Consider the following 27,805-nt stretch of genomic DNA (forward strand, 5'->3'; position numbering starts at 1 on the left):
AAGGAAGGCACATAAATAGAGATAGAGATGCGCTTTATACAATGTAACTGCTAGATGTCGCTGTCTGTCTAGCTATGTGAGATCCGAGTAATTTTGTAAAATAGGAGTACTAGCCTAATGTGTGTGAAGTCTGTGAACCATAGATATTGTTTTCTGATAAAAGAAATCAAAAGCATAATCACTAGGATGCAGTCAAATCAAATGCTTTCCAAAATCTAATGTTAAAATCGAAAAGTTGAATGATAAAATCCATTTAAAGGATAGGGTAATTCATATTTATTTTGAGACAGTGACAAAGTGCACAAAGCATAGAAAATAATAAAAAATAAACCATTACAAATATAAACAGATTGCATACGTCAATTCAAAAACTACAAAAAAATAAAGAGTACAAATGATAATCAGTATTCTCATGATACTCGCTTGACATGAGTCCATCATGCAACACACCCTATACAGTCTTCAGGCAACCCGTGCGTGAATCTCCCTGTACCATGAGACAACCCCCCCCCCCCCCCCCCCCCAAAAAAAAAACAACTACAACGACTAACAAAAAAATGATGTGTGTTGACAGTTGTTTGGTCTCTGTGTTTGTACACAATTATCATGTATAAAATGTGTCCTTTTATTAAAGCAGGAATTTTTATTGGATAGTATTTACTACAAAATAAAACATGAATTAAGTCCTTAATCTTTGCATATCAGTACTAGCAAAATATTACATTTGTGCTTTTTACATACTGCCTGGATGGATTTATTTTGTGCATTTAAAAAAAAAAACATTTTTTAAAGGAGGTACATCTAACTGACACCACTGCCACATTTATATGTAAATGGGAAATGTTAGAAGTCCTCTGATGATATACGTGTAGGTTATATTAAGGGGTAGGAGCTGCATTAAACCCTTTCATGATTAAAAATAAACAAGAAATATCACACGTTATGACAAAACAGCAAAAATTGCGGTCTTGTTTGCCTATGTCTGGCATGCAGAAATGGTCCAGGCAGTGAAGCTTACCAGGCCTCTCTGGTTAGCTAAGGATGGGTTATAATCAAAGAGCCTCGGACTAACCAAGAGGGGCAGAATGGTAAATTTGAGTGCTGTCGTTTGGCACGATAACGCTGGCCTTGTTTATCTAGTGATGAAGGTCATCCCAGAGTGCCAGGGGCTGAATATTGTGCATCAGTTCAGCAGCGTAGCCAGTCCTTTTTGACCTCCCCAACTTTGACAATTTTCAGAGTGCTGTCATCCATTTTGAGATAGTGGGAGTCTTTGAAGAAGTAGCTGTGACCTGAAAACATTTAATAAGTGTAAATGCCAAATGAAAAATTAACAATTGAAGTTAAATGCAAATTTACAAATTTCTCTAAAACAAACAAACAAACAAACAAACCGTTTAAAGTTTTGGGGCTTGTAATATTTTTTAAAAGATCTATCTTATGCTCATCAAGGCTGCATTTATTTGATAAAAAATGCAGTAAAACTGTAATATTGTAAAATATTACAAGTTAAAATAACTGTTTCTATTTAGTTTAACATTTTAATTAATTCTTGTGGTTGCAAAGCTGAATTTTCAGCAGCATATTATCCAGTCTTCAGTATCACATGATCATTTGGAAATCATTCTAATATGCTGATTTACTGCTTCTTAATATTTTTGTGGAAGCCATGATACATTATTTGCTAAGGATTTGTTGATGACTAAAAAAGTCAAAAGAACAGCATTTATTTGAAATAGATTTAGCCTATAGATTTTTTTTACAACATAAAGTACTTTACTGTCACTTTTGACCACTTGAATGTGTCCTTGCTGAATAAAAGTATTAATTTCTTAAAAAAATGGAAATTCTTAGTGACTTAAGTGACTTAGTGACTTAAAAGCATAAGACATTATAACTGATTTAAATTAAATTGTGTCTATTTAATACAGCTTGGTTAACCAATGGCTCTATGCAAGTGATCCATTTATCTGTAAAATGTTGGAGTCTGTGGTCTAATTCACAACCTAGAGAAGTTGTTTTTGCTTAACTCAGCTCCAAACAGTCTAATTACAAACACACACACACACACACACACACACACACACACACACACACACACACACACACACACACACACACACACACACACACACACACACACACACACACACACACACACACACACACACACACACACACACACACACACACACACACACACACACACACACACACACAGAGGAACCTTTCAGACACCACACAGGCCAGCTTTATGAAGTGTGTACATGTGGTTTTTTTTGTATACCTGTATGAGTGTAAATGTGTGTTAGTGACAGCGGAGGAAAGAGTTGGGTGGTTGAAAAAGCATGTATATGCTAAGTAAATTCCAGTAAATCTAAACGAAACCAGAGCACCTTGCGTAAAACCATTACAGATCCTTTACCCCTCTCTTTTTTAAGCTTTTCTCTCATTTAGAGTTTGTATTTAGTTCAGACAGTGGCTGTTACTGGAAAAAGCTCGTAATCTTGAGCAGGGGGCAACCATGGTTTTTTTGTTGTTGTTGAAGGCCTAATGCCAGCAGTAATTGGGTTGGAGTTAACTGGCAATAATTCTCTACCAGGCTCTACACACACACGCACACACGCACACACACACACACACACACACACACACACACACACACACACACACACACACACACACACACACACACACACACACACACACACACACACACACACACACACACACACACACACACACACACACACACACACAGACTACACTGCAAAAGGTTATGAAAACAAATCAGATGCATGTGAGGGCTAACAGAATGTGGGGAAAGGAAAGGATTGAGATGAAAGGTTAATTCAGGTTAAAGGTTACATTTAACTTCATTGCAGAGGAATACCACAGACAAAGCTGGATCTGAAACCAAACAATTTTTAATCTCTTACCATCACTAACAAGGCTGAGGGCAGCATCTATGTCATCGGGAACAGCACTCCAAGAATCTGCGATAAGTTTAGGGAAACCTGGATCCATCTTTTTCTTGGCTTCATTGTACCTGAGAAGTCATGGAAAAAAGTGAGCATCTACACTAGGTGTGGGCGATATGGCAAAAATATATCACAATTTTTGATATTATCACAATTCTTTTTCATGCTGGATTTACTATTTTGCAAGTGACTGCCAAACTAATTTCCCTATTTTGGAAGACATTTAGGCCAAAGTGGCAAACATAAAAATCTCTGTTATTAAAAAATAAGAACAAAGATACACATTACATATACTGCCAGGGCTTGACATTAACTTTTTTGCTCACCAGCCACTGTGGCTAGTGGTTTTCCAAAGTTACTGGCCATTTTCACTGGACATTTGGCAGCAGATTAAGAACTGACGCATGGATCCATTATACTGTTACAAATGCATTTTCTTTCTCAACGGTTTACGTTCACTTAAAACATAACTGACTGTGTTAACGTGAATACTCTGACTGGCATTTTGATATTATTGTGTGTAACTGACTGTTAAAGCACAATAAGCTGTGAAAAAACCCCCTCAATTTAGTACTGAAAGGCGGCTTTATGCGTGCACACTTTGGGTAGGACGCAAAATCTGCAGGAATGAGTAAAATAATGCGCAGGTGTTTAGTTAAGCCCTGTAACCTTATCCTTATTATGTCCAGTATCATTTGGCTATACTTTAGTGGGGAAACAAAGGCTTCACAAGAAATTGATATGAGGAATATTCACTGAAACTTTGGAAAATTATTCCAAAGTCTGCTTTTTTATCCAATAATTTCTACATTTGTAGAATTTAGGGGAAACAACTCCCTGCGTCTACTAGGTTCTCAAAGAACAAGTGTATTTTGGTCATTAATCACAGTGAACACATACATTATTAAGCTCACATATGTTGAGGAATATTTAAATAAGGATTACCTCCAGAACTTGTTGCCAGCAAATAAGTAAGTCTTCTTGCTCTTGTGGAACGAGTAGGCAGCATCAATTCTATGCAAATCTGAAGGAAGACCCATGCTGGAGATCTTCTTGGGATAGTCTCTCTCCAGAGTACTGGCGGAATATACCCACATCTCATCATCTAGAGAAATAATTTAAATATTTTTAATACAGATTTTGTTTGGAGGACACACAAACAATGAAAAACGCACATGTACCATATTTTTTCACCAATAAAAAAAAAATCAATGTATTTTTTAAAATAAAAAATACAGTGAAAAATGTAATATTGTGAAATATTATTACAATTTGAAATATTTTGTTTTCTATTTTAATATATTTTAAAATGTTATTAATTATTTTGATGTCAAGTCAGAATTTGTCAGTATCTCCAGTCTTCAATGTCACATGATCCTTCAGAAATCATTTTAACATGCTGATTTGGTGCCTAAGAAACATTTTAAATTATTATCAATGTTGAAAACAGTTGTGATGTATTTTTATGGTAACTATGAAACATTTTTAAGGATTCTTTAATGAAGAAAAAGTTCAAAAGAACAGCATTTATTTGAAATAAACTTTTTGGTAACATTATGAATGTCTTTGTCACTTTTGATCAATTTAATGCATCCTTGCTGAATAAATGTGTTAAACCCTTCAAAACCTGTGCCCATTGGAATGGACATCACATGTTTTTTTGGTTTAAACCAATACAATTTTATGTTTTTATAACACTAGTAATGACATGCATGGCTAACCGACTAGACAAGAGGAACAGTAAGCTTTTTCTTTCTTTTTTTAGTTTATAAACTAATTTATGGTCACATTAACTTACATTATTACAATCTTAATAGTATTAAGTGATAATATTCAAAGTTCATTTTAAACATCTTTCAGAGTTGTATAACACAACATAAAATGTCTATCGCAATGGACATAAGGTCTTGAAAGATATTATCAGGAGCCTCAAAACTTAGTTGTGTGCCAGGTTGGGAAGTTTGTGCAAGCAGTTCAGAGCTAAATTACAGAGCTATAAATTCTAATGTTAATTTAGCTCCCAAATTTACAATTTGGGAGCACTAATATGCATTATTATATATATGCTCTGTAAGAGCGTCCTTAGGTGGATATGGAAAATGGACTGCATTTATATAGTGCTTTCACAGACCCAACACCAAAGCGCTTTACATATTGCCTCACATTCACCCATTCACTCACGGCGGTGTCAGCCATGCAAGGCGCCATCCAGCTCGTCGGGAGCAGCTGGGGTTAGGTGTCTTGCTCATGGACACCTCGACACTTGGTCAGGTGGAACCGGGGATTGAACCACCAACCTTCCAGTTTGTAGACAACCTACATGAACCACTGAGCCACTGCCACCCCTATATGGATATGTCAAGTCTGTTTTTAGTTCACATTAATGTTTCCATCCCTGTGTCCCAATGTCCATACTATCCAGCCTAAATAGTATGTGAGATTAAAATGAGTGAGTCCCAAAGCATAGTATGTTGAAAAGAGTATGTCAGAAGTCCCCGGATGGCCTACTGTTTTCGGTAGATTTTCGAAGTGTGAATCCGTGCACACTATTATGGCTAATATTGCCCACAACCCATTGTGCTTTGGAGGACGATTCAGTTCAGAACTACAAACACAAGTAAAAAGTGTTCAAAAAACTATACAAAACATGGCAGATGTGCGCGACCGACGGTTAAGTAGAGAGGTTTAGATAAAGGGGTTTGAGTGACTGATACTCAATTTTAGCTGATAAAAAATATTTGTTTAATGTTATCCGTGTTACATTTCATCTGCAACAACAATGTGAACTTGTATAAAGATCTTTTTGGCCATTAACTTTTAAATGCATCATTATGAGGAGAGTCTCTGCATGAAAGACCCGCGACTGGCAGATCAACATACTACTGCATTTCTCTCTGATACAGTAGAAAATTAAATGAAATGTGGAGGATTTTAACTGTGACAAGATGATTGACAGGCCAGTTTACGGTGCTGCTATTTGACTGCTGCTATTTGAGCATTACTGAAGACAGGAAGACAAACTCTGTGCTCCAGTGCTGGTGTGACGGCGCGATCAGCGGTGGCCGCGAGCATTTACAGCTCACAACTGCTATTTTCACAGCATTGCTTGTGTGTGTGTGTGTGTGTCGGTCTCGGTGGGCGATCCTCCTTTGAGTGTGTACCCCGATTACACCGCGGCTATCCCTGGGTGCTTCAGCACTGAAGAGTTTTTTTTATTTTCTGTTTTTTATTTTCATTAAAAGAGCAACACAAGCGGGATACTGCGTACTTTTCAGGATGTCATTCCGCTTTTGTGTTTCTGGATGCGGTCGTCCCTTGGCGCCAGCAGACGGCCACAATAGTTGCCTGTTTGGGCATTCAGCACGCTGAGGCAGCTTTTGTGAATAGCTCATGTTTCCATTGCGGGAATATGACTATGACAGCGCTGAGATCGAGACTCACTTACCTCAAGGGAGGTCCAGTCCCCTCGCCTATGCCCCAATCTAGCGTCTATTCTGGACCTCAGAATAGACCTATTTCAGTGCATGCCCAGGGTGATCTGAGGATTACCCTGAGGGCTTCCCCGCTGAGGCAATCTCCGTGGGTCCCTCACGCCTCACAAGTGCTGCCGCCGTTGGAGCCTCCAAAGGAACGCGCTGGCCCTTCTCATGGATGGCCAGCTGTGTCCTTTGGGGCTCCACCTGATGACCAGATGTCTATCGCAGCATCGAAGGGGGAGCTTCAGTCCTCTGGGGATGACGATTTGGCTGCGTTGCCCCCTTCGGGGAGTGTAGCGTTGCCCGAGTTCGATCCAGAATGGGCGGCTATGCTTTCCCGGGCCGCCGAGAAGGTCGGGTTTGCGTGGAACCCTCCACCATGTCCCGAACCTTCCCGGTTGGACGATTGGTTTCTCGGGGCGGGCCGTGCTGGTTCTCAGCGCCCTGCCCCGGTACCATTCTTTCCGGACGTGCATGAGGAGCTCACTAGGACGTGGACGGCACCGTATAGTGCCAGAAGCCGTCCTAGTGGCTCTTCCCTCCTCACCACCCTTGACGGTGGAGCAGCTAAGGGGTATGTGGATATCCCGCCAGTGGAGTGTGCCGTTGCGATGCAGCTGTGTCCAGCATCTGCTTCCTCTTGGCGGGGTAATCCACGCCTCCCGTCCAAGGCCTGTAAGTTTTCGTCCGGTCTCTCGGCGAAGGCTTATAAGGCCTGTGGACAGGCTGCTTCCGCCCTCCATGCCATGGCGCTCCTGCAGGTCCACCAGGCCCAGGCGCTCATGGACATGAACGAGGGTGGTTTATTTTATTTATTTATTTGTTTATTTCACCGGGACATTGCACAACAAATGTGTTACACAAGACAGAGATAGCTTTAAGCTAATTGTCATCTGCAGTCCCTGGGCAGAGGCAAAATGACAGCAGGTTTATACAGTGGACAAAGAGCATTCTTACTAATTCATTAATTTACAATATAAAATACAGATGCAGCACCAGCAAAAGGATCACCTCAACACACATGAAATTGCAATATTTATAGTATAATTCTAATTTCTTTCTTTTCTTTTAATATTACCTTCTTGCATTTTTAAAAATACCCCAATTAACCAATTTTGTGTTAATGTTCACAAATCTGACCGTCTTTCAACCAATTCTTCAAATTAAGTTTAAACTGTTGCAAGGTATTACTCTCATGAACAGTTAATGGCAACACATTCCACATCCCTGCAGCTTTCACAGAGAAGCAATTCTGTCCAAAGGTAGAGGACCTAAAGTTGACATAACAATCTCCTCTAGAGGAGGCTCGCGTTGTTCTAAGTCCTGCCTCTTCACAAGATTTCACAAACATTCTCAGGGGCTGAGGCGCCAGATCATGAAGAATTTTGTATACTAAATTGACATCTGAAAACAAAACAAAATTCTCAAAAGTTTATATTTCTTCACAATGTTACAGTAGTGATATGAAACAGGTTTTTTATCTAAAATTTTAAGTGCCTGTTTATATAAGCTTTGAAGGGGCTGTAACACAGAGTTGGTTGATAGAGACCAAGTTGTGATCCAGTATTTAAGATGTGAAAATATCATCGCATGCATATAGAGCTTAGCTGCGTCTGTACTCATTTGGGGGCAAATGTATCTGAATTGCGATAAATAAAATTTTAACTCTCTAACTCTCACGTGATCCTGAGACACCGGCCCGGATATGTGCCCAAGGTTCCTACCACTCCCTTCCGGGACCAGGTGGTGAACCTGCAAGCACTGCCTACGGAGGAGGCAGACCCAGCCCTGGCTTTTCTCTGTCCCGTCCGCACTCTGCGCCTGTACGTGGACAGAATGTAAAGCCTCAGGACCTCAGATCAGCTCTTCGTCTGTTACGGAGGCCAGCAGAAGGGAAAGGCTGTCTCCAAGCAGAGGATGGCCCACTGGACAGTGGATTCCATCGCCTTGGCTTACGAAGCCCAAGGTGTGCCTTGCCCGCCCGGGTTGAGAGCCCACTCTACTAGGAGTGTCGCTTCTTCTTGGGCGCTGGCACACGGTGCCTCGTTGACAGACATCTGTAGAGCTGCGGGCTGGGCGACACCTAACACGTTCACTAGGTTTTATAGCATACGTGTTGAGCCGGTTTCATCCTGTGTGCTCGTTTCAACCAGCCGGTAACACCGAAGTTTCCGCTCTAGTGTCGGCTTGCTGCGGCACTCCCCTCCACATGGAGCGGATACGTGCGCTTTTCTGCTCCAGTCGAGTTCCCCACTTAGGCGAACCCTGTAGAGTTCCTCCTCACCCCTTCGGCAGTCAGACGTTGCGGAGCATCTGACGCCAGGCCTAGTGCTCGTATGCTTGTGTAACTTGAGCTAGGCTGGGTTCCATATGTGGTGATCCCTGCGGCGATCCCATATGCGTATTCTTCCACGACCAGCTCCCCGCGGTGAGCCCATGTCTTTCCCTTGGCAGAGTCCGCTCTGCCGTCACTGTCCGGTGTAGCCTCCCCCTTCTCAGGCTGGAGCCACCCCAGTGACATTCCATATGTTGCACTGCCCCTTTCAGCCAGTCCATATGTGTATCTCCACGTTACCTCCCTTCGGGCAGGATGTGGCTTCCGCAGCATCCCTCTCCCCTGGAAAGGCACTGTGTGGGTTATAAAGGAACAGCAGTTCGAACTCCCTCTACGCAGGCCTTCCGCCCCAGTCAGTTGGGGATCTGAGAGTCTTGCATAGGGCGCTGGATTTGGCAGCAACCGTGGCGTTTTCCATGGGATCCCAATTACGCCGTCACGTCGAACGTCTCGGAACGTCTCGGTTACTATTGTAACCCTCGTTCCCTGAAGGAGGGAACGGGAGACGTAACGTCCCGTCACCACGGTTGCTGACCATCGCTGCACGGCCGTCTCAATCTTGGCTCCTCAGCAAAAAACAGTGTGTGCGTGCGCCCGCTTCCTGTTTATACCCGCGCTGCGGGGCGGGGCGCGTGATGCGTTTCACGCACGCCAACGTTCATTGGCTCGTTCTGTAGATACTCGAAGTTGATAGGGCTCCCTGAAGTGATCCCAATTACGTCGTCACGTTGAAAATTAAATGAAACCCTTCAGGGAACGAGGGTTACAATAGTAACCGAGACGTTTTATATGGTGTTTGCATATAAATGTGTCTTTGCAGTGTGTGGACACAACCACCATACAATGAAAAAAATCCATTCACTCCTTTTTTTTTATCCTCAAAAAGTCTAAACACTCTCAATAATCAGGCCGTTTGGATTTTCTGAGCACTATGTTGTCATAATGCTCGTGCTTCGCCCACAACCAATGATGGACTGTCACGTATTAGCATATTGCTGCCCTCAGCCATTCGACACCCCCCATGGAAGAGAGGGGTGGGGTGAGCAGTTGCTCATTATCATTTAAAGAGACATGCACCGAAACAGGTCACTGTGAACAAAGCTGTTCTTGAGAAGGTAAAAAGGGTGTTGTTTCACACAACCACTGAGGAATTTTAACCAAAGTATATTACAACCTTTACATGAACACCCTAAAGAATCATACCAACTTGTGGAAAATGGGCATCTGATGACCCCTTTAAAATATGTCAGTGCCATTGTTTTTTCTCAAGATGCACACCAGTAATGTTTTTTTTTATTCTAAGGCAGGTTTATAAAAGCTATTTACATACCCCAATTGTACTATGGCCTAATCCTGGCTTAATCTAAGCCCCGTCTGTGAAACCAGTTGATAAACCAGAGTTTATCTTATCATATAATGTTTATTTGTTATCTTACAGTTGAGAATTCATTTGTGATTACCTTTTTAGTCAGTTATTGATACTTTGTGAGGTAATTTGAGTAAAGAAATATTGTATTCATACAGTATTGCTTTATTTATATATTCTACAGACCACAACAGAACTTGATAACATCACATAACTTTACCTACCATCCTGATATTGTAAATGTTTGTCACTTACTGCCTGACAAGTGCTATTAAAGAGAAGTTTGAAGAGGATATACTTCTCCCGTGCCTGATTCTCTTACCGGAATCACTGTCCATAATTGGCCGCCTGCAGAACTGTAAATTAACAAAGGTTGCTAGAGGTGCTACTCCGCAACTCCGTATTTAAACCACAATCCATCTCCAAAATATAGCGCCAATTTACAAAGTGTGCGATTATACAGAGATGTGGATTAAATACATATAAATGTCAGTGAATGTTAGATTTGGAAGGTTCTGTGCTAACTTGAATCTGTACAAATGTTTTCTGTGACCCGTTGTGGATCAACATAATTTTCTTGGTATCTCTGTTTGTGTGTTTTTGTATTCACCACCATTAATTTGCCCTGCTGGTAGTCATAAATATAGCGGATGAGTCTTAAAGTCACATGACTGTATGTGTCACCTGGTTCTTTTATTCTGCCCTTAGGAAACAAGTGTGCATGTTCTGCATTACCTGCAAAGAAGACAGTCTTCTCCTCCAGAGGATTCTCATAAGCTGCATCAATCTTCTCTGGAAGTTCACTCCAGAATGTAGCCACCAGCATGGGGCCTGTCGGCTTCCTTCTGACATCAGCCGACCTGAAGTGGAATCTGTAACAGGAGAGTTTAGAGTTAGACAAAGAAGAGAAAGAAAAAGAAAATGGCAACACTATATTTGTGCACACAAAAAAAGGTAAAAAGAGCAAATGAGGGAGAGAAGGGAGAAGAGATGAGAACGAGATAAGTAAGATGGAAAGAAGAGCCTGCACCACACTCTAGTAGCTACAATGAGGTGATTCACTGAGCAGATGTTTCTTATTATGCTTAAAGAGTGAGTTAAGAGGCAGTTGGACATGTCCAAACTTGCCTGCTGCCCCAGAATAAACCACAAAAACAATACCAACCAACCCAGAACTCTTTCCACTGACCTATTTTTCAAAAGGCCAAAACATTTCAGCCCCAGAGGAGAAGATAGAGAACTCAGGAATCAGTGACTACAGCTCAATAGACTAGAGTGAATTGAAGCTTCTGAGAGAAGCACACAGCCTCTGTCTGGCAGCAATTATTTTACAGTATGTTAAACTTATGTAACTTTTGGCCCTCTAGCAGTTAAAAAACAAAATTCGGCTCTGCGTGACTGTGCGAATGAAAATAGCGATCATCAGCGACATTACAGTAGCTATACTCATTAATTCACATGTTACTTCCTTGAAAATAAATTCCAGCAGAGCTCTATAACAACCATAATGAAATGACCCTTCACAATAGATGGGTGATTCTCACGAAACCATTAAAACACCACGGCACTAATGATTTTAAATATTAAACATGTTATTTAGTAATATAAAAAAGCATCACAATAAAGACAATACTGATCTCTACCTTGCACAATGTGTAAATTCAACATGGGAATAATTTTATTTTCTATTTTACTGTATTTTCTGCGAAAATTATCATTACCGTAATGCGTCCAACTTAACTGAATGTATGTTATGATGTAATTTAAACAAATTAAAATAAAAATAAATCAGAAAAAAAAAAAATGGATGTTCTACTAGATTATTTCAGATGATAGAAAAAATAATTTACTGAATATTCATGTATAATAATAATGTAAAAAACTAGGAAAATGATGTGTCCATGACTGCGGTTCTCATCCTCCGTAACATTTTTTGAGGACTGTTAAAACGCACATTCAGAATTTAAATAAAGTTTGATTTTGAATAAAGAAGCACATGGGCCAGTTCCTTTAAGATGGCTACTAGGTAAGAAGATCTCTTTATATTTCTCCAATTAAATGTAAAATATTCACTTGTCAGAATGTGTACACGACATATTGATTATCATTACCGAAACAAGTAGTTTTCTATGTTTAGAAAATTGTTAGATTTACAATTTTTTATAAAATTGTACTTCATTAATGTCTAATTATATGCACTGAGTAAAAGATTAGCAAAGTCATCATAGATTCTCTATTGTTAGAGAAACATACCAAGGCACCTCATCCTCCGAAACACCATTCTCATACACTGCAACCATTTAAGGCCAGTTGCGGTAGAGAGAACTTCTGTTTCGGAAATGAGAATTTAATCATTGTGTACTACTTTTAAATATACCTTATGGATTTAATATGAATTCAAATATTTTTTCTAACTGTTGATATTTTGCTTCATGATTTGTTTCATTGTTGGCAGTCAGCAAGTGAGAAAAAAAAAGTTTGAGCCATGTTGACAAAGTTCAGGGAAAAATTATACAGCAACCACTGCTCGAGGAGTACAGAAGGAAGGAGAGAGAGAGGTTAGGTTTGGAGATGTTGCAGGTGTAATCAGCAATAAACACTCTACAGGGCTAGGAAATGTACATGAGCGTACACCCACACACACACAGCCTTTTATCCACTACTATAACAGGGCTATATAAATAAATAAATCTGCAGCAGTACGTCATTCATATTAATAAAACACTTAAAAAACTTCAATAGTTTTAATTAATAATTGTGTAATAATGTTGTAATAATTATAGTTGATAGTATTCCTGTTCCTGAAAACTTCTGTTAGATCTACCTGAAAAACTTGAAGCACTCTTTATTTCAGTTGTATCTTTATTCTATTGTATTTATTTGTGCTTCTGTTCACTGTAAAACCCAACAAGTTAAGCTAACTAATTTCATTTGAGGAAACCGATTGCCTCAATTCAATTAAGTTTATAAAAACAATAGTTATGAGTACTCTGAACTTATTTTAATCGAGTCCACTAAAACAATTATATTTCTTAATACACAATTAAACTTTACACTGCATTTAAATACTTTATATAGCTGAAACTTCACTATATTGAGTAAAAACAGTGAAATGACAAACTTTAAATGAACTCAGAGCACTTGCAGTTACTGGTAGCTCACAATATTACACATAAAGTAAAATACAATAAGTTAAGCTAACTCATTTCATTTGAGGAAACCGATTGCCTCAATTCAAAGTTGATGAAAACAATAGTTATGAGTACTCTGAAATTATTTCAGTTGAGTTCACTAAAAGTAGATATACATTGCAGTCAAGAATTAAGTGATTAATTTAGTGATTATTGAGCATTAGTGATGAACACCTGCTGTTAACAAGCAGAATCACAGAAGGAAAGAGAAACACAAGAACTACAACTGTCTTCAGACACAGTCTTAGAGGAAATCAAATGAAGATAAAAGACGACATTACATCTGTGAAGATCTCAGCAGAGGAGGATTAAACAACTCCACAAACAGCATCACCTGCTTCACTTATTACTGACCAGATTGACTTTATTTCTGTCAGACATCTACATAAGTTGCAATTGAGAATGAACAGAGGCTTAGATGATGATGATGATGATGATGATGTATTGTTTCATTTAAAGACTCCATGATAGTGGTCAGTGTTTGCTTTAGTTGGGCTCTTGACCCTTGACTTTATAACACCAGATTTTCTCTGGCTGCTGAAACTGAGTGTTTATAAAACACATTTGTTATAGCACAAAAGCCAAAAGGAAATATGATCATGTGTTGATGGTTGTGTTTTGATGATGAAAATCATCAATTAGTGACTTGATTCCCTGATCTTTTTTATAGCCTAATATCTGAATAAACAGGTGATGTATTACTTGTATTATACATTATAATAGAACTGTGATTCTACTGTAAGGTCCATTGTTGTGACAATCAGATTTCAATAATCATGGTATCATGCTGACTTACACATACATCAAGAATCATCATATGATTCTCAACAATGGTGACCATTAGAAGAATAATTCATGCTGGGAGCCATGGATAAGTTTTGTATAATGCTAGTACCCAGCATGCATTGCAGCATGAGTCATTTTTTTAATGGTCACCATTGTTGAGATTCATATGCGGATTCTTGATGTCTGTGTGAGTCTTGGTAATTCAATACATTTTCTGTGAAACTTTTTCTGCACAAACTGTTTGTAAAGTCTTGCATAATATCTGATGGTCACAACAGTCTCACTTACTTGTAGAATCACAGTTTTGAATAAAACAAATGTAATGTTGCCCTTTTAATCAGAGATTAGTCTCTGAATGAGATCAGTGAATCACGTCACTAAATGATGATTGTCATCATGAATCTTTAACAATCAACACCCATTCATACTTTCCCTTGAATTTTGTGCCATATTTGTTTTATAAACACTGTTACAGAAGCCAAAGACAAACTTGTATGCAAAAGTCAAGGGACAAGAGCACAACTAAAGCAAACGCCGATCTCCATCATGGTGACCTTAAACGAAACTCAAATCCTCAACTTCTAAACCTCTGTTATTTCTAATAAGAACTTCTGTAGACGAATGGCAGTAATGAAGTCAAACTGGTTAATAATAAGTGAAGCTGGTAATGCTGTTTGTGGAGTTGTTTAATCCTCCTCTTTTGAGATCTTCAGAGGTTTAACATCTTTTATCTTCAGTTGATTTCATCTAAGGCTGTGGCTGAAAGTCAGTTGTAGTTCTTGTTTTTCTCTTTTCTTCGGTGATTCTGCTTGTTAACAGCAGGTGTTCATCACTAATGCTCAATCATCACTTAATTATACAATTATTATTCAATTATCATTCTGGTATCTAGAAATGTTCTATAACTCATTCAGTTTGAGTTCTGTTTTAGTCATTCAAGTTTCAGTAATATTTGAGTGCAGTGAACTCAATTCTATTTAGTACATATTACTGTTAGGTTTTACAGTGCACATGGCACAATTACATTTGTGCAATGATTTTGCATTTCTTTTTCTCCTTATCCTAAGAATTAGACTATTTATCCAATTAGCCTACCAAATCAAAATGAGTTATTGTAAATGCCAAGCTCATGTAATGTAGTGGATGCTTGTATTTGTATTTAAGAACAGCTATACTATTCCCTCTACATTCGTTAAAAAGAAAGATTCAGTAAAAACTAACTTTTTATGTTGTAAATACTTTCTCATCTTCTTTTTTGGCAATATTTTCCTTTCATTCATCTCCTAATCATCTATTCTGTGCAGCCAGGTGTATACATTGACAAATGTTTCCAACAGTAGGCATTTACCTAGTTATGAAGAGGTTGAAGAATGAAGAGGTTTTTCCCTCTCTGAAACACTTTGACAAATATTAAAGTTATAAGTTATTGTTTTACGAATATTAAAGTTATTTATTTTTGTATTTTTTGTTGTTGTTGTTGCTAATGTTATGTATTGAAGCACTACAAAATAAAACAGATTTGAAATTGAATCCATGATTTTGCATATATTATACATTTTTCTACATTAAATCTAGACATAGTAAACTTATTATCATTACCGAAATAATCAACCTCATTTCCAAAACCTATGTTTCATTACCGCAACAGATGATCATTAAATGTTAATTTAATTAATATAAAATTTGTAGTTTGCTTTTAAATGTGTGTACAGTATCTACACATTATGTTCTTTCAGGTTTGTCACATCATTTTGAAAATGTGTCAGGTTTCATTAAAATATATATAAAAAAAGGTTGTAAATTGTGGAAGGTGTTGCGGTAATGAGAGAAATTAAACAAAAAATTTAAATAATGCTAATTTAAAAATAAATATTATTTCAGATTTTTAAGTAACTGTGCATGACTGTTAATAATCCATTTTTAAAAATGTGAAAATTTATTTTATTTTCTAACAGTGTTGATGTTTTCAGACTGTTGCGGTAATTAGATTTTTTGGGACTTGTTTTGGAAATTATGCTCAAAAAGGTCTTAAATTGTAAGTAAATATTTTTAAATTAATGTTCACAAATTCTCCAGACTTTGTTTTTAATGTCTGAATTGTTTTTTTGTTAATTCAAGCATTTTTTAATTTTCATGTTTGAAATTTTTAAAACCAAGCTTTCGTGAGAATCACCCAGATAATGCTTTACAATGAATTCTGTTAGAGACCTACATATGGCAATTTATCTGTTCGATAAAATACCTTCCTCACTTGTGCGTCGCTTTTACATAACAAATACCTCCAGTCTCGCCATCTCCGAAAAGCCAATGCAATGTTGATTCTCATTTTATTACGAGCTCTGTCGCATTCTCTTTTGCCAACAGACTCTCCTCTGTTCGCCTTTTTTAAAGTAACAACAGGTAGTTTTTTGCTCTCGGGCTCCCCCTACAGTTGGGAAACAGTATTGTCCTCTACTACTGTCGTAAACTCTGTCATCCTACATGCACGTGCAATTGTTGACAACCAGGATAGCCCTGAACACTGTAGGAGGAGGTCACATGCAGGTGTTCTGCTTGCGTCGCGTGTGAAATGTCTTCATCCCAGGTACAGTGGCATATATTTCAGCATGTCATATGAATATAATTTCATGGGTTTTATTTTTTTTCTAACGACAAATGATCGCGATGCTCACGTTTACAAGCCAGCGTCATTATAGTAGCCTAGTCTATTGGTTACCGTTTTACTGGATCTATATGATACTTCAATGCAATGTTTGAGTGGTTGATAATAACCATATATCGTCAATATTATAATATCAAGCTACCATAAATGAATCTGCAAATTTTACAAATCGATTTGCATTATAGCTTGAGGCAAGACAAATAAACAAATATCACAGACATGTTAGGTATCCTCCTAAAATATGATTTTATTAATAATCTTCCTCCTTTCTTTGTACATGTTGAGTAGACTACACTTTTTAGGTCAAACATTTGCTATTTGCATTTCATCGATTGCAAAGTTCAAATCAGAACGAGAATACTAGCGATAGCTAACCATCAAAAACTAGAATATCGTCTACTAGCTACCAGATTGATAATTCGCTACTACTCTAGCGAATTAGAGAGGTTAGAGAGAGGCATTCTTTTTTCGATGGAGGGTTCGATGCTCCCTGCACACGTAAGGTCTCTCGCTCGCTTTCTCTCTCTGCCGTCCGCGCGCGTTGGAGCACAGTCTCTGTCTCGCGTGCGCGCTCGCTCTAGATTCCGGGAGATTTGAACTAATTTGCGGTATAACTTGTCGATCACGAGTGGCTCAACAGGTAGATCTATAGATAAACTCATCTTTCAGGGATTTGACCGACTGGGTTGACAATTTAGCGTGAGAAACCGGGGGTGTGGCGTACGTGTGAGCGTGTGAAACCAATCAAATGCGGGTGTCTCACGGCCAATGCGTGAGAGTTGGCAGCTCTGCAATGTTGATCCTCGTTCTGCCTTTAACGCGATCACTTTCTCTTTTTCTCTTTTTGCTTTGCTCCGATAAAACCTTTGCTTTCTTGTTTTTCTGTGCTGCTTCGGCCATGACTATAACATTTGGCTCGCAAGTCCGATTTTAAGGAAGTGGGGGTGGTGGTGGAAGTGACGTATATGCCGTAAAGCAGTCGAATTTTGTAGTTCTCTTTGTTCGCCGGTTACTACCCGAAACCCGAAGTTTAAAAGTACGATTAAAAACGCTACAGACCCCGTCAGGCTATGGCAGACGTGTCATTCAACCTATTGTAAGTCGATGTACCATCACAAGAGACTTGGAAATATATTATGAAGGTTGAAAAGTTACCTGTTGTTACTTTAAGACAGGTGATTCCAGGGGGTTCCAGATTCAGCAGTTCCCTGTCAACCTTTCTCATATGCGTCAGAGTAGCCGTGAGCAACTTTTCTCTATTTACGGATATGACGAGACACGCACAGATGGAAAGAGACCCATCACTCATTAAGAGAATAGAGACAACCCCATGCGCTGCGCATGTTTTTCCATTTTTCCAGTTGTTAAACTAGCAAAAGTGTATTCGGACACACCCTAAGTGAACTTGCGCCTTGTACTTTACCATGCGCTTAGTTAAAATAGGGCCCATTGTGCAACTTTAAGATCACAGCACTAGGTTAGAGTTAAACTGTAATCAAACATTTTTCTCCAAAGCTTCACTTCTTCAGCTGCGAAAACTTCTGAACATCCCTCCCTTCGCTGTCTATGCAATTAAACATGTAATAACAGAACGCTCTTGTAGTTAAAACACTAGTTGAGTTCTGCTCTTGTTTAAAGCTGTCCTATGAACGAAACAATACAAGACGAAGAATTCATTTTACCAAATGCCTCAGATGTGGCTCATAAATCTAAGCCAAAGATTAGATAAAATAAAGGCTTTCTGGTGCAGCTGAATAAACAAAACATTAGTGAACCTTTTGGGGGTGTGCTCTCTGGCCTTACTCTCTTCTCTCTTTTCCTCCCTCTTTCTCTGTTGAATGGCTTAAACAGCTGTCACATTTATCCAGCTGGGTGAATATCTGAGATCTCAAGTCATCTTGCCAACATAGTAAAGTGAGACTTTCAGCTCCAGCTAGGGATCCTCAGATTCACAGAATTACCCTCTAATTTGATCATAACTCTATGATAATGACATTTCCACTGCTGAACTGTTTGACTCCTAGCTTGTACAGACATATTCATCAGCGAAAATATGGAGAGAGGTTCAGAAATTTGGGGAAGATTGATTTTTAGGTCGAACTCCCATTTTTTAATAGCATTTAGCATTTTTTTTTTATATAAATCCAGAAGACTTAAAATTAAAATAATAATTTATATTACAACAAACTCTAACATTTAGATACTATTTATTTAAAATAAATACACAAACAAATAAACAAAATACTTTTGGATAAAATCCTTTGGTAAAATTAATAAATGTAAACATTGTGAAATGAGGAACAAATATTGAGAACATTAAATTTTTCCGCATCTCCAATTACTGCCTTAGAAAGAAATAGGACTGCAAAGATAACGGAAACTCATTTGTATATAGTGTATTACTGTATATTATACATGTTGTTTTATGCATAGAAGATACATAAAGGGTTCTTTAATGAATTACAATTCACGAGTTCACACTTACATACAATTAGAGGGAGTAAAGTTTAATGCGTATTTGGCTTGCTGCCCGGGGGGAGGGTGAGGCTGAGAGGTGAGACTGCTGAATCTATATACACCTCTTATCATTGATTGCTGAGTGCTCTCCACCCGTGTTAATTATGTGAACGTGCTCCTCCCGAACTTTGTTAATAAAACATCATTAATCAAACGAAACTGATTTATTTAGATTTATGGAATGAACATGATCTGGATCCTTTGGATTAGTTTTTCAGGATCTTACTTAGAGGCAATAAGAGCCCACTGAGTTCTATACAGACATACACTTATACCCATACTATGTTTGTGTGGTCCTGTGATCTCTGTGAATGCATAGCAGGCAGCTTTAAAACCGGAGGTGTGTGTAGGATAGTGGGTGGCTCTTTTTCGTTCCAGAGGTCCTGATCCATGAGCATGTTAGTGAAAATCTATGACAGCACTCTTTATATTCTCCATATATTTGCTTTGGACACCCCTCCAAAATGTTATAATTTATGATGCTTACCTCTGATTATCTGAGTAGTAAGTGTAAAGAATGAATCGAAAAGTTATAAATTAGCTTTAAAGCAAATCAAACAGTAAATTATACTTAAATGCATGTAATACATGTGTGTGAATTTATTTTGGTTGTTTCTTAGGCACCCACACAATAAAAGGGTTAACCCAAGAAACTTAAATGCTGTTTAAATGCTGTTTAAATACAGTTAAATACTTGTCAAGTTTTAAGTCTCCTAAAGAAAAACGATTAAAGTAAAGTCTGTACATATGTCTGTAGTCACCAATATGGAAACTGTCATGATCATGTAATACATTAAAGCAGTCAGCAATTTTAGGATATGATGATATGGTAGGACCCACGATATGGTAATGTTTGTGCTGAGGTATTTTGATTTTGGGATGTGGGATCAGATCTGTGGACTTTCCCTTTTCTATCCAGTCTCACCACCACCGCACTTACTTTGTTTGAATTCTGAACTAACAATGTGGCTAAAGCATCAGCATGATTATTCTCCTGTTTAAATCGTCATCCTGTTATTCCAACCACTATAAAGAAATTACTCCTATCCATAATGATTATAAAAAGATATGCTGAAGTTTTTTTAATAGGCAGATAAACTGGGTCATGAAGTTTTCTCCAGATGGCCATGGGGCCATTTCCTGTGCATGCAAGTAGAAAGATTTTGAAACCACTGAAAACAGATGAATTGAGCATTCCTTGCCAAATGAAACGCTCAAATGAAATAACTGCTACCCACAGTTGTGTGCCTGGTATTTGCTGCTGTGAATCATGATGTTCTCTTTGACCGGTCAAATTATTGCATGGATGTTTTGTGGACAAAAAGCCAAAAACAAGCAGTATTGTGATCCTTCCTGAATATTCCAAAATGTGCTTTCCTTGTTATTTTTCTGTTATTAGATTAATGTGAAAATTCTATTCAAGAGTCTTTTTGAATTGGGTGTCCTTAATTAATTACCTGTCCTTAAAGAAGAAGATCTCTCCTCTGATCTGGGCTACAGCATCAAATATGATGTTTTCATTACATACATCCATTGGCGTGACCGGTGGGATGTGAGGGGGCAATGGTTTGTCTGTTGGCTCACCTGTACAGAGAGAAGTGTTAAGATGAATAAAGAAGACAAAGATAATCTTTCAAATTCAATTAGAACTATCACAAAATCAGAAGAAAATTATTATGAACATTATGCCAGTAATAAAATACATTAAACAAATGATTAGTTGCAGCTGATCATATGATTATCATCTTTGACACTTGCCACTCACCATAGAGCTCCTGGATGCCTTTAACGTCATCATCAGACAAACTTAAGGTTTTGGTGAATGTGTAGATAGGAGCCATGAGAGCTCCAGGGTCCTCAGAGTGCTCCAAACCCAGGGCATGACCAAACTCATGGGCCGCCACCAGGAATAGACTGTAGCCTGAGAAAAAAAAAAGAGAGATTTATTAATCTGGCCATAAAAAGTATAGCATCACAACATGATGTAAGTAAGACATCGAAAAGAAAGAGACAGAGGCAGGAAGTGACTGGGTGTGAGAGCAAAAAATTAAGTTTTTCTTTGTGCCATCACAAGAACAGAATATTTTTGGCGAGCTAGACATTATATAAACAATGACACACAAGGATCAAAAATATCTCAATGCCACCTTGGTCAGGACAGAAACCCCACTTGCGGTCGTCATCAAAGCTTTTGGTCACGGCGCACCACATCTTCCCATCACTGCGTCCTGACGTGGTGCAGGAGTCGTAGGTGTTGCCCAGAAATTTAAAGGGGAAGACACAGGGTGCACCTTCTGAATTTCCTCCGACTGTTGACATTGCTGTGTCATTAAAATAAATACAAAATGGAGGGTTTAAAAAGTTTGATTAACAATTGATTTAAAGCAAGGGCCAGAGTTTGTGACAGCTCTTGATTAGAACTAACTAACTAACTAACTAACTAACTAACTAACTAACTAACTAACTAACAAACTAAATAAATAAATAAAATAACTACAGTGCTGAACAACAATAACTGAGATAATAAGAGAGGCAAAATAAGCAGATAACTGTTTCCATTAAGTATGTATCTGTTTTTCAAAAATGATGTCACAAGCTATAACACAAGCTGCAACTAGTGTTAATAAACTCACATATTAGATCATGGCTTTTGAACCTAAAGAAAAATTACAGGACTGGAGCTTAGAGAAGCATTAGGGAGGAGTCAGTCTCAATTACACAGACTCAACAGTCTGAATCACACTGACTTAACAGACTCAAAATGAAGGTCCCACCAGTTTCATGGCATAAACAGAGCTGTGTTTTGTTAAAGTTCAGCTAAAGTATGGGACTGTGGTCCAAAGCTCCAATTTAAAGTGATGGCTTGCATCAGACTGGACTTGTTTTTCTGACTCTTTTATGCAGCGCACACACTCATATACAAATAGGAAGAGAGGGCTGCATTCCCAGGGAATTACAACCAGATGAGGATTTCTGTGCTTCTGGCATGCTTATGCCAGATCAGTAACACAATGGAAAATATCCCGTAATAAGAAGAGAAACTTTTAGTCTTCTGGAAACTAAAGAGACTAACCTTAAAAACCAAATACATAAACTGATACATCACTGATCTGAAGTCTCTGCAATATCATTGTGTGTCAACTTGGATGAATGGTGAAACATCCTGAGCAACATCTAAACATCTGTTGTTTTACATCAGTGTTTTTCCTTGCCACTGTCCCATTTGGCTTGCTTACTGTGAGGTTTGTAAGGCACTATTATTTGTAAAGCTGTTTGGAAGAGTATCCATTACGAAATTGAATTGTACTTTACACATTTAATTGAACAGAAACAAACAACCTGACTAGAACATATGACATGGGCAACTATAAATCTTCACACGTATAGTGTCACATACTTTACTGACATAACATACACTACCGTTCAGTAAGATTTTAAAAATGTTTTTGAACCAAGTTTGCATTTATTTGACCATCCATACAGTAAAAACAGTAACATTGTGAAATATTATCGCAATTTAAAATAACCATTTTTTTAATGCAATAAAATGTTATTTATTTCTGTGATGAAAAAGTATTAATTTCTTTAAAAAAAAAAAAAGGATTTACATACAGACCCCCAAACTTTTGAACGGTAGAGTAAGTTAGATTTATTTTTGTTTTTCAAAGAAATGAAAATTAATATCGCTCAGGATTTAGAAACTTATAGACTGACCTGTCTCAGGACAGAATCCATAAGACTTGTCACGGTCATAATCTTCAGTGGTGGCACACCAACGGTACCCATCATCCCTGCCTGAGGTGGTGCAACTATCATATTTATCTCCCTGGAAAGTGAATGGGAACTTACAAGGTGCTCCATCTGCATTTCCACCCAATGTGAACAAGACTGCAACACAGGAAGGAACACAATCCTCAAGGAGTCAGTGATTGTGACATACAGTATTACAGTAATGAAATGTGTAATTTCTTCCCCAAATTATATCTGAGCAGTAACTGCCTGAACTTTGCACCACTTTCGATGGGAACAGTCTCAAATTTTACTGTAACGTAAAACTTAGCACAAAACGTACTCACGCTCATGAGGACAGAAGCCATACTTTCCATCTTCATCAAAGTTGTATGTGGTAGAGCACCAAAGGAACCCATCATCTCGACCCTGAGATGTGCAGCTGGTGTACTCTTTATCCATGAACAAGAATGGAAACTTACAAAACTCCCCCTCAGCATTACCGTACTTCACCTTTACCACTACACGAAGAGGGAGAGAGAGGAAAGAGCTCATTATTCTTATGACATTTGAGGAACATATTCAGTAATTTACTTTCAATTGAGATACCTTGTCCTTCTCCTAATGTCCACAGCTCATCATCATCAAAGTGAGAATCTCCTCCAATACCAGGCCCAGGGGCGAAGGCATGAGCCAGCAGACCATCCTTCCCATCAAATGGGTAACCATCACCATGTTCTACAGATAATGCAACACATTTAAAAGGTTAGTTCACCTCCCCACACACCACAAAAAAACCCCTAAATTGAATATGTTCATCATATACAGCGATCGTGTCTCTTCAGACAATTTGGACTGCACTGCTCAATTCATTCATATGGATTAGTTTTACAATCTATTTATGAACTTTTTGAAGTGTCAAAGTGGTAGTTGCGTAGACTGTCAGTGGAGGGACAGAAATCTTGTTTTCGAAGATGAAAGAAATTATTAGGGTTTGCAACAACATGAGGGTGAGTAAATGATGACAGAATTTCCATTTTGGGTAAACTAACCCTTTAACTCAAATATCGATTTAAACCCAATACACCAGGGTTAGTAATAAGGGTCTCTAAACTTGTTTAATTTTCTTGAGATTTTGTCCACAATTTGTCATTTACAGCCTGCTCAGAAAACATTTACATTGTGACAATTTTCATACTGCTGGTCTTTTTTAGTAATTACCTTGTGCAGTCATGACAGCATTTCCAAAGACCACAATGTAAATCAATCTCCGTTCTAAGAAGCTTTATACTAAAGATTTTCCAGAGTGACTGTGGTTAGTATGTGACTTAGTATTTAAAAAATGTAAGAGCTTTCAATCCTGTGTGATTAAGGAGAAAATTCCCACCACAGTACTTTAGAAACTTTTATACAGAAGCTTTCTGGAATACCATTTCGGCCAAAGTTAATCATGATGTCAGCTTCTCCATCCATGATCCTGGTGAAGTTCAGAGGTGTGACATCACTCCAGACTTTAAATGCACGATAGAAAGCATCATCAATTGTTTCCTCATCCAGATCAGGGGTGTGCCCTAAGATCCTGTAGAAGAAGAAAACAATATTTTTAACTATCCTCCCAATTGATTATTCCATATTTTATAGAAATACATTTATATTTAATAATCTATATGTATTTATCATTGCCCATTTATGTAATATTTTAACATCTCTAAGTTATTAATTTACAGAACTAATTATCATATTATTATTGTAGGTCTGCAGGTACTGCATTTGCCTTTTGTCCTCAGAGTGGCTCAAGAATGTATCAGGTTAGTATCAAGTATCAGGTATGTATCAAGACCAGACAAAAACTCTCAGAAGTTATGTCGTGTTCCACAATGGCATTATCAAACTCAAGTAAGTATTATATGTGGTAAACCTTTGGATGCACGGAGAGAAATGTTTCCTACGCTTATTTTTTCCCCCATTATAAAATAGACAAAATTGGTCTGCCACCAACTCTTTCTTCATCACAAAGAAACATGAGGATGCTGAGGATCCAACCATTAGAGCCACCTCAATCCAATAATCATCAAGCTATTACGGATCACTCACACACAGCGATCAGGGGACAGCTGGTTACACTGATCACCCGCTGGTTTGCAGCATGATCTGGTTTCTCTCTTAAGGAGGAAGCTCTGCTTCAAACCAAAACCAGGACTGTCAAATCCAAACCTGTTTTGGCATTACAGGGCAGTTTGAAATGGTCCCTACAGAAAAATGTAGCAACATCAAACAAATCTGGCAAGTGCAAAAAAAAAAAACCTAAAAAGGCTATACTAAACATCAGTAGGAGAATCTTCAAAGCTCTCCGATAATCCCAGAACAGCATGGGGCGAAACAGTTATGCTGACCACCCTAGAAGACACTGGCACTGACAGAAAGCCATTTAAATTGTACAATGACAACAAGGAATCTTCCACGCAGCCTTCATAAAATAAAAATAAAAAAAAAATATAAAAAAAATCAAGGCAGAACTCTTGCCATTGTTTGGCACCCTAGGTTGAATATTTAAATAAACTTCATGAAACAATTAATGTTCTTTGGATGTGCACACTTATCAAAGCAACTAGCAAATGCTAACTGTGTTCGTGGCGATTATCTCAAACATATTCAGTACTGAAATTATGCTATTTTCTAGTGCCAAACCACGGCACAATCTACAAGGACACTACAGCAACTGGCAAAATAGTGCAGTTATGGACCTTAGTCAGAGTAGGCCTTGTTTAATTTTACATGAATGAAAAGGAAGCTGTAAGGGATAGAAGTACAGTCTGTTCAGCTGATGAAACACTGAAAATATGTTCTTCCAAAAAATTTCAGTGGACTAAAAAAAAAACTCTGGAAACCATGAGATATGAAATTTAGACATGACCTTAATACAGCATAACATGTTGAACACTGACATACTGAAGGGAACATCCAGAGTTTGGAAACTGAAAACCAACTGTAACAGAGTCAGAGTTTATTACGGTGTTTACAAGTAGGTTGTAAGTAAGTTGTAACGGTTCACATAGTGTATAGAACGGCAAACCATTAAAGCAATATTGTAATGTCTGTGATGCAATTTTTATTAATTATTATTGACATAAATTGTGTTGCTTAATATTAATTATTGCTTATAGTAAATGTAGCCTCTAAATACATTTCTCTAAAGATGGTGACAAGGCTCAAAATACTAAATCTAAATATCTGTTAAATTAGCAAAGCTGATGCTGGCAGAAAATCTAAATCTGAACCCTTTCTTCCATAAATCTGCATACGGGGCCAGCAATCTTTTTTTTGCAGGTAAAACAACATAGTTGTGGTCATGACTCATTCAACAGAAACACTGTTAGGACATGTAGGCCAGTAAATATCCTCAAGATCCAAATATTCAAGCAAAGGCCAAACTTTTCTCGCATTTCCTGTAGTCAGCACAACTTTATAACCAAATAAATTTCGATTTGTTGTTCCACCACCAACATAGCCACAAAGGTCCCACTGGGAACATTCTTGAAAGATTTGTTAATTTTGATCTCTGTATTTTTGACTGGCTTCCTGACTCCTTCCTGAAAAATATTCCTTACTGTACAAAAATGGTTTCTTTTTAAAATATTTTTAGTAAGCACTCTTGTATTAGACTCTTACGCTAATACAAATTGAATAACTGGTCTTGAAAGAATTGTGAATTTTTTTAAAAAGGGTTAGAGTGACTGACAAACAGTGGGGAGCATTCGCTCAGCACTGTCTGAAGTAAACACACCTGTAAGTAACGTTTTTCTGTCCCCACTTGGGCTTCCTGTGAAAGAAATTGTAATTGGCCACATCAGGAACTCCACATCGTGGTTTCTTCATGATCTCTACTGTCTTCTGATCAATATCCCCTGTCTCTGGTAAAGCAAAAAACTTCTGCATCTTCTTCAGTGTGTCCTTCAACACCATCAGATTACACCTGTCTTTTGGGCAGCCATAGAACTTATTTAAGTAGTGCTGTGAAAAGGTTGAAGGAGGATACAATGAGAGAGAGAGAGAGAGAGAGAGAGAGAGAGAGAGAGAGAGAGAGAGAGAGAGAGAGAGAGAGAGAGAGAGAGAGAGAGAGAGAGAGAGAGAGAGAGAGAGAGTCAACTTAACCACATTCCACATTTTCCAACTACCATGTCAACCTTCTTGTGTTTTAAATTTTCCACGTATTCCAACAGTAAAAAATGCTAAGAGTTAAATGCTGCACAAATACTTAAAATAATAAAATTGTGTTAATATTAGTAAAGTTCTAAGGGAAAATTACAAACAAAAAATATTAATATCATATTTCAATTGTAAATCAAAAGTACACTCACCAGGGCCACTTCTTTGTCTGTGTGAGAAGTATCATCGCCTGGGAACTTTATGATGGGTGAGGGCGCAGCAAAAGTTTGCAGGGAAGCAAGAAACTGCACGAGGAAAACTTTAAGGACAACATGCCTACAGCTAAAAAACTTAAAGCACGTCATTTTGGTCCGGTTCCTTTGTGTCCTTTTGTTGAAAATAAGGTGGCGAACAGGACTTTACGACGTGTTCTCCAAGCTCCAAGTTTCTCCGACTGCACTGCAAATTTTCTTTCTTTTCCTCAGCGACACATCCTGCTTTCGTGGTCTGTGGAATAGGTTCTGCTTGCACACGCACTTTTCTGATGCTGGAGCTTGAGCTGGGACTGCGCAGCCTCCAGAACCAAGAATTTGGGAGAGCAGTGAAATAGGAGACG

General features: G+C 38.2%; 1 protein-coding gene across 1 annotated transcript; it reads right to left on the reverse strand.

Moving 5' to 3' along the window:
* Positions 1-897: 897 nt before the first annotated feature.
* mmp2 (matrix metallopeptidase 2) lies at positions 898-27,805 on the reverse strand. The gene is made up of 13 exons (XM_056265364.1): positions 27,402-27,805; positions 26,828-27,054; positions 24,474-24,622; positions 23,653-23,781; positions 23,391-23,564; positions 23,029-23,202; positions 21,462-21,635; positions 21,080-21,235; positions 20,772-20,898; positions 10,894-11,030; positions 3,927-4,086; positions 2,940-3,049; positions 898-1,292 (listed from the first exon to the last, which is right to left on the reverse strand). Exons 1-13 carry the CDS (start codon positions 27,552-27,554, stop codon positions 1,189-1,191), a joined length of 1,974 nt encoding a protein of 657 aa, XP_056121339.1. The 5' UTR covers positions 27,555-27,805; the 3' UTR covers positions 898-1,188.

The sequence above is a fragment of the Rhinichthys klamathensis genome, unplaced genomic scaffold, assembly GCF_029890125.1.
Source record: "Rhinichthys klamathensis goyatoka isolate OS25496 unplaced genomic scaffold, OSU_Roscu_1.1 h1tg000232l_1, whole genome shotgun sequence".
In the NCBI taxonomy this organism is placed as follows: Eukaryota; Metazoa; Chordata; class Actinopteri; order Cypriniformes; family Leuciscidae; genus Rhinichthys; species Rhinichthys klamathensis.

Bases quoted from the DNA above. Each gene is read 5' to 3' on its own strand.
- mmp2 (XM_056265364.1), bottom strand. From the start codon at position 27,554: ATGACGTGCTTTAAGTTTTTTAGCTGTAGGCATGTTGTCCTTAAAGTT. The intron at 23,203-23,390 runs GTGAGTACGTTT...CCTGTGTTGCAG, and splicing joins TGGCTTCTGTCCTCATGAGC to TCTTGTTCACATTGGGTGGA. The intron at 3,050-3,926 runs GTAATCCTTATT...ATGACTTCTCAG, and splicing joins GCTGGCAACAAGTTCTGGAG to GTACAATGAAGCCAAGAAAA.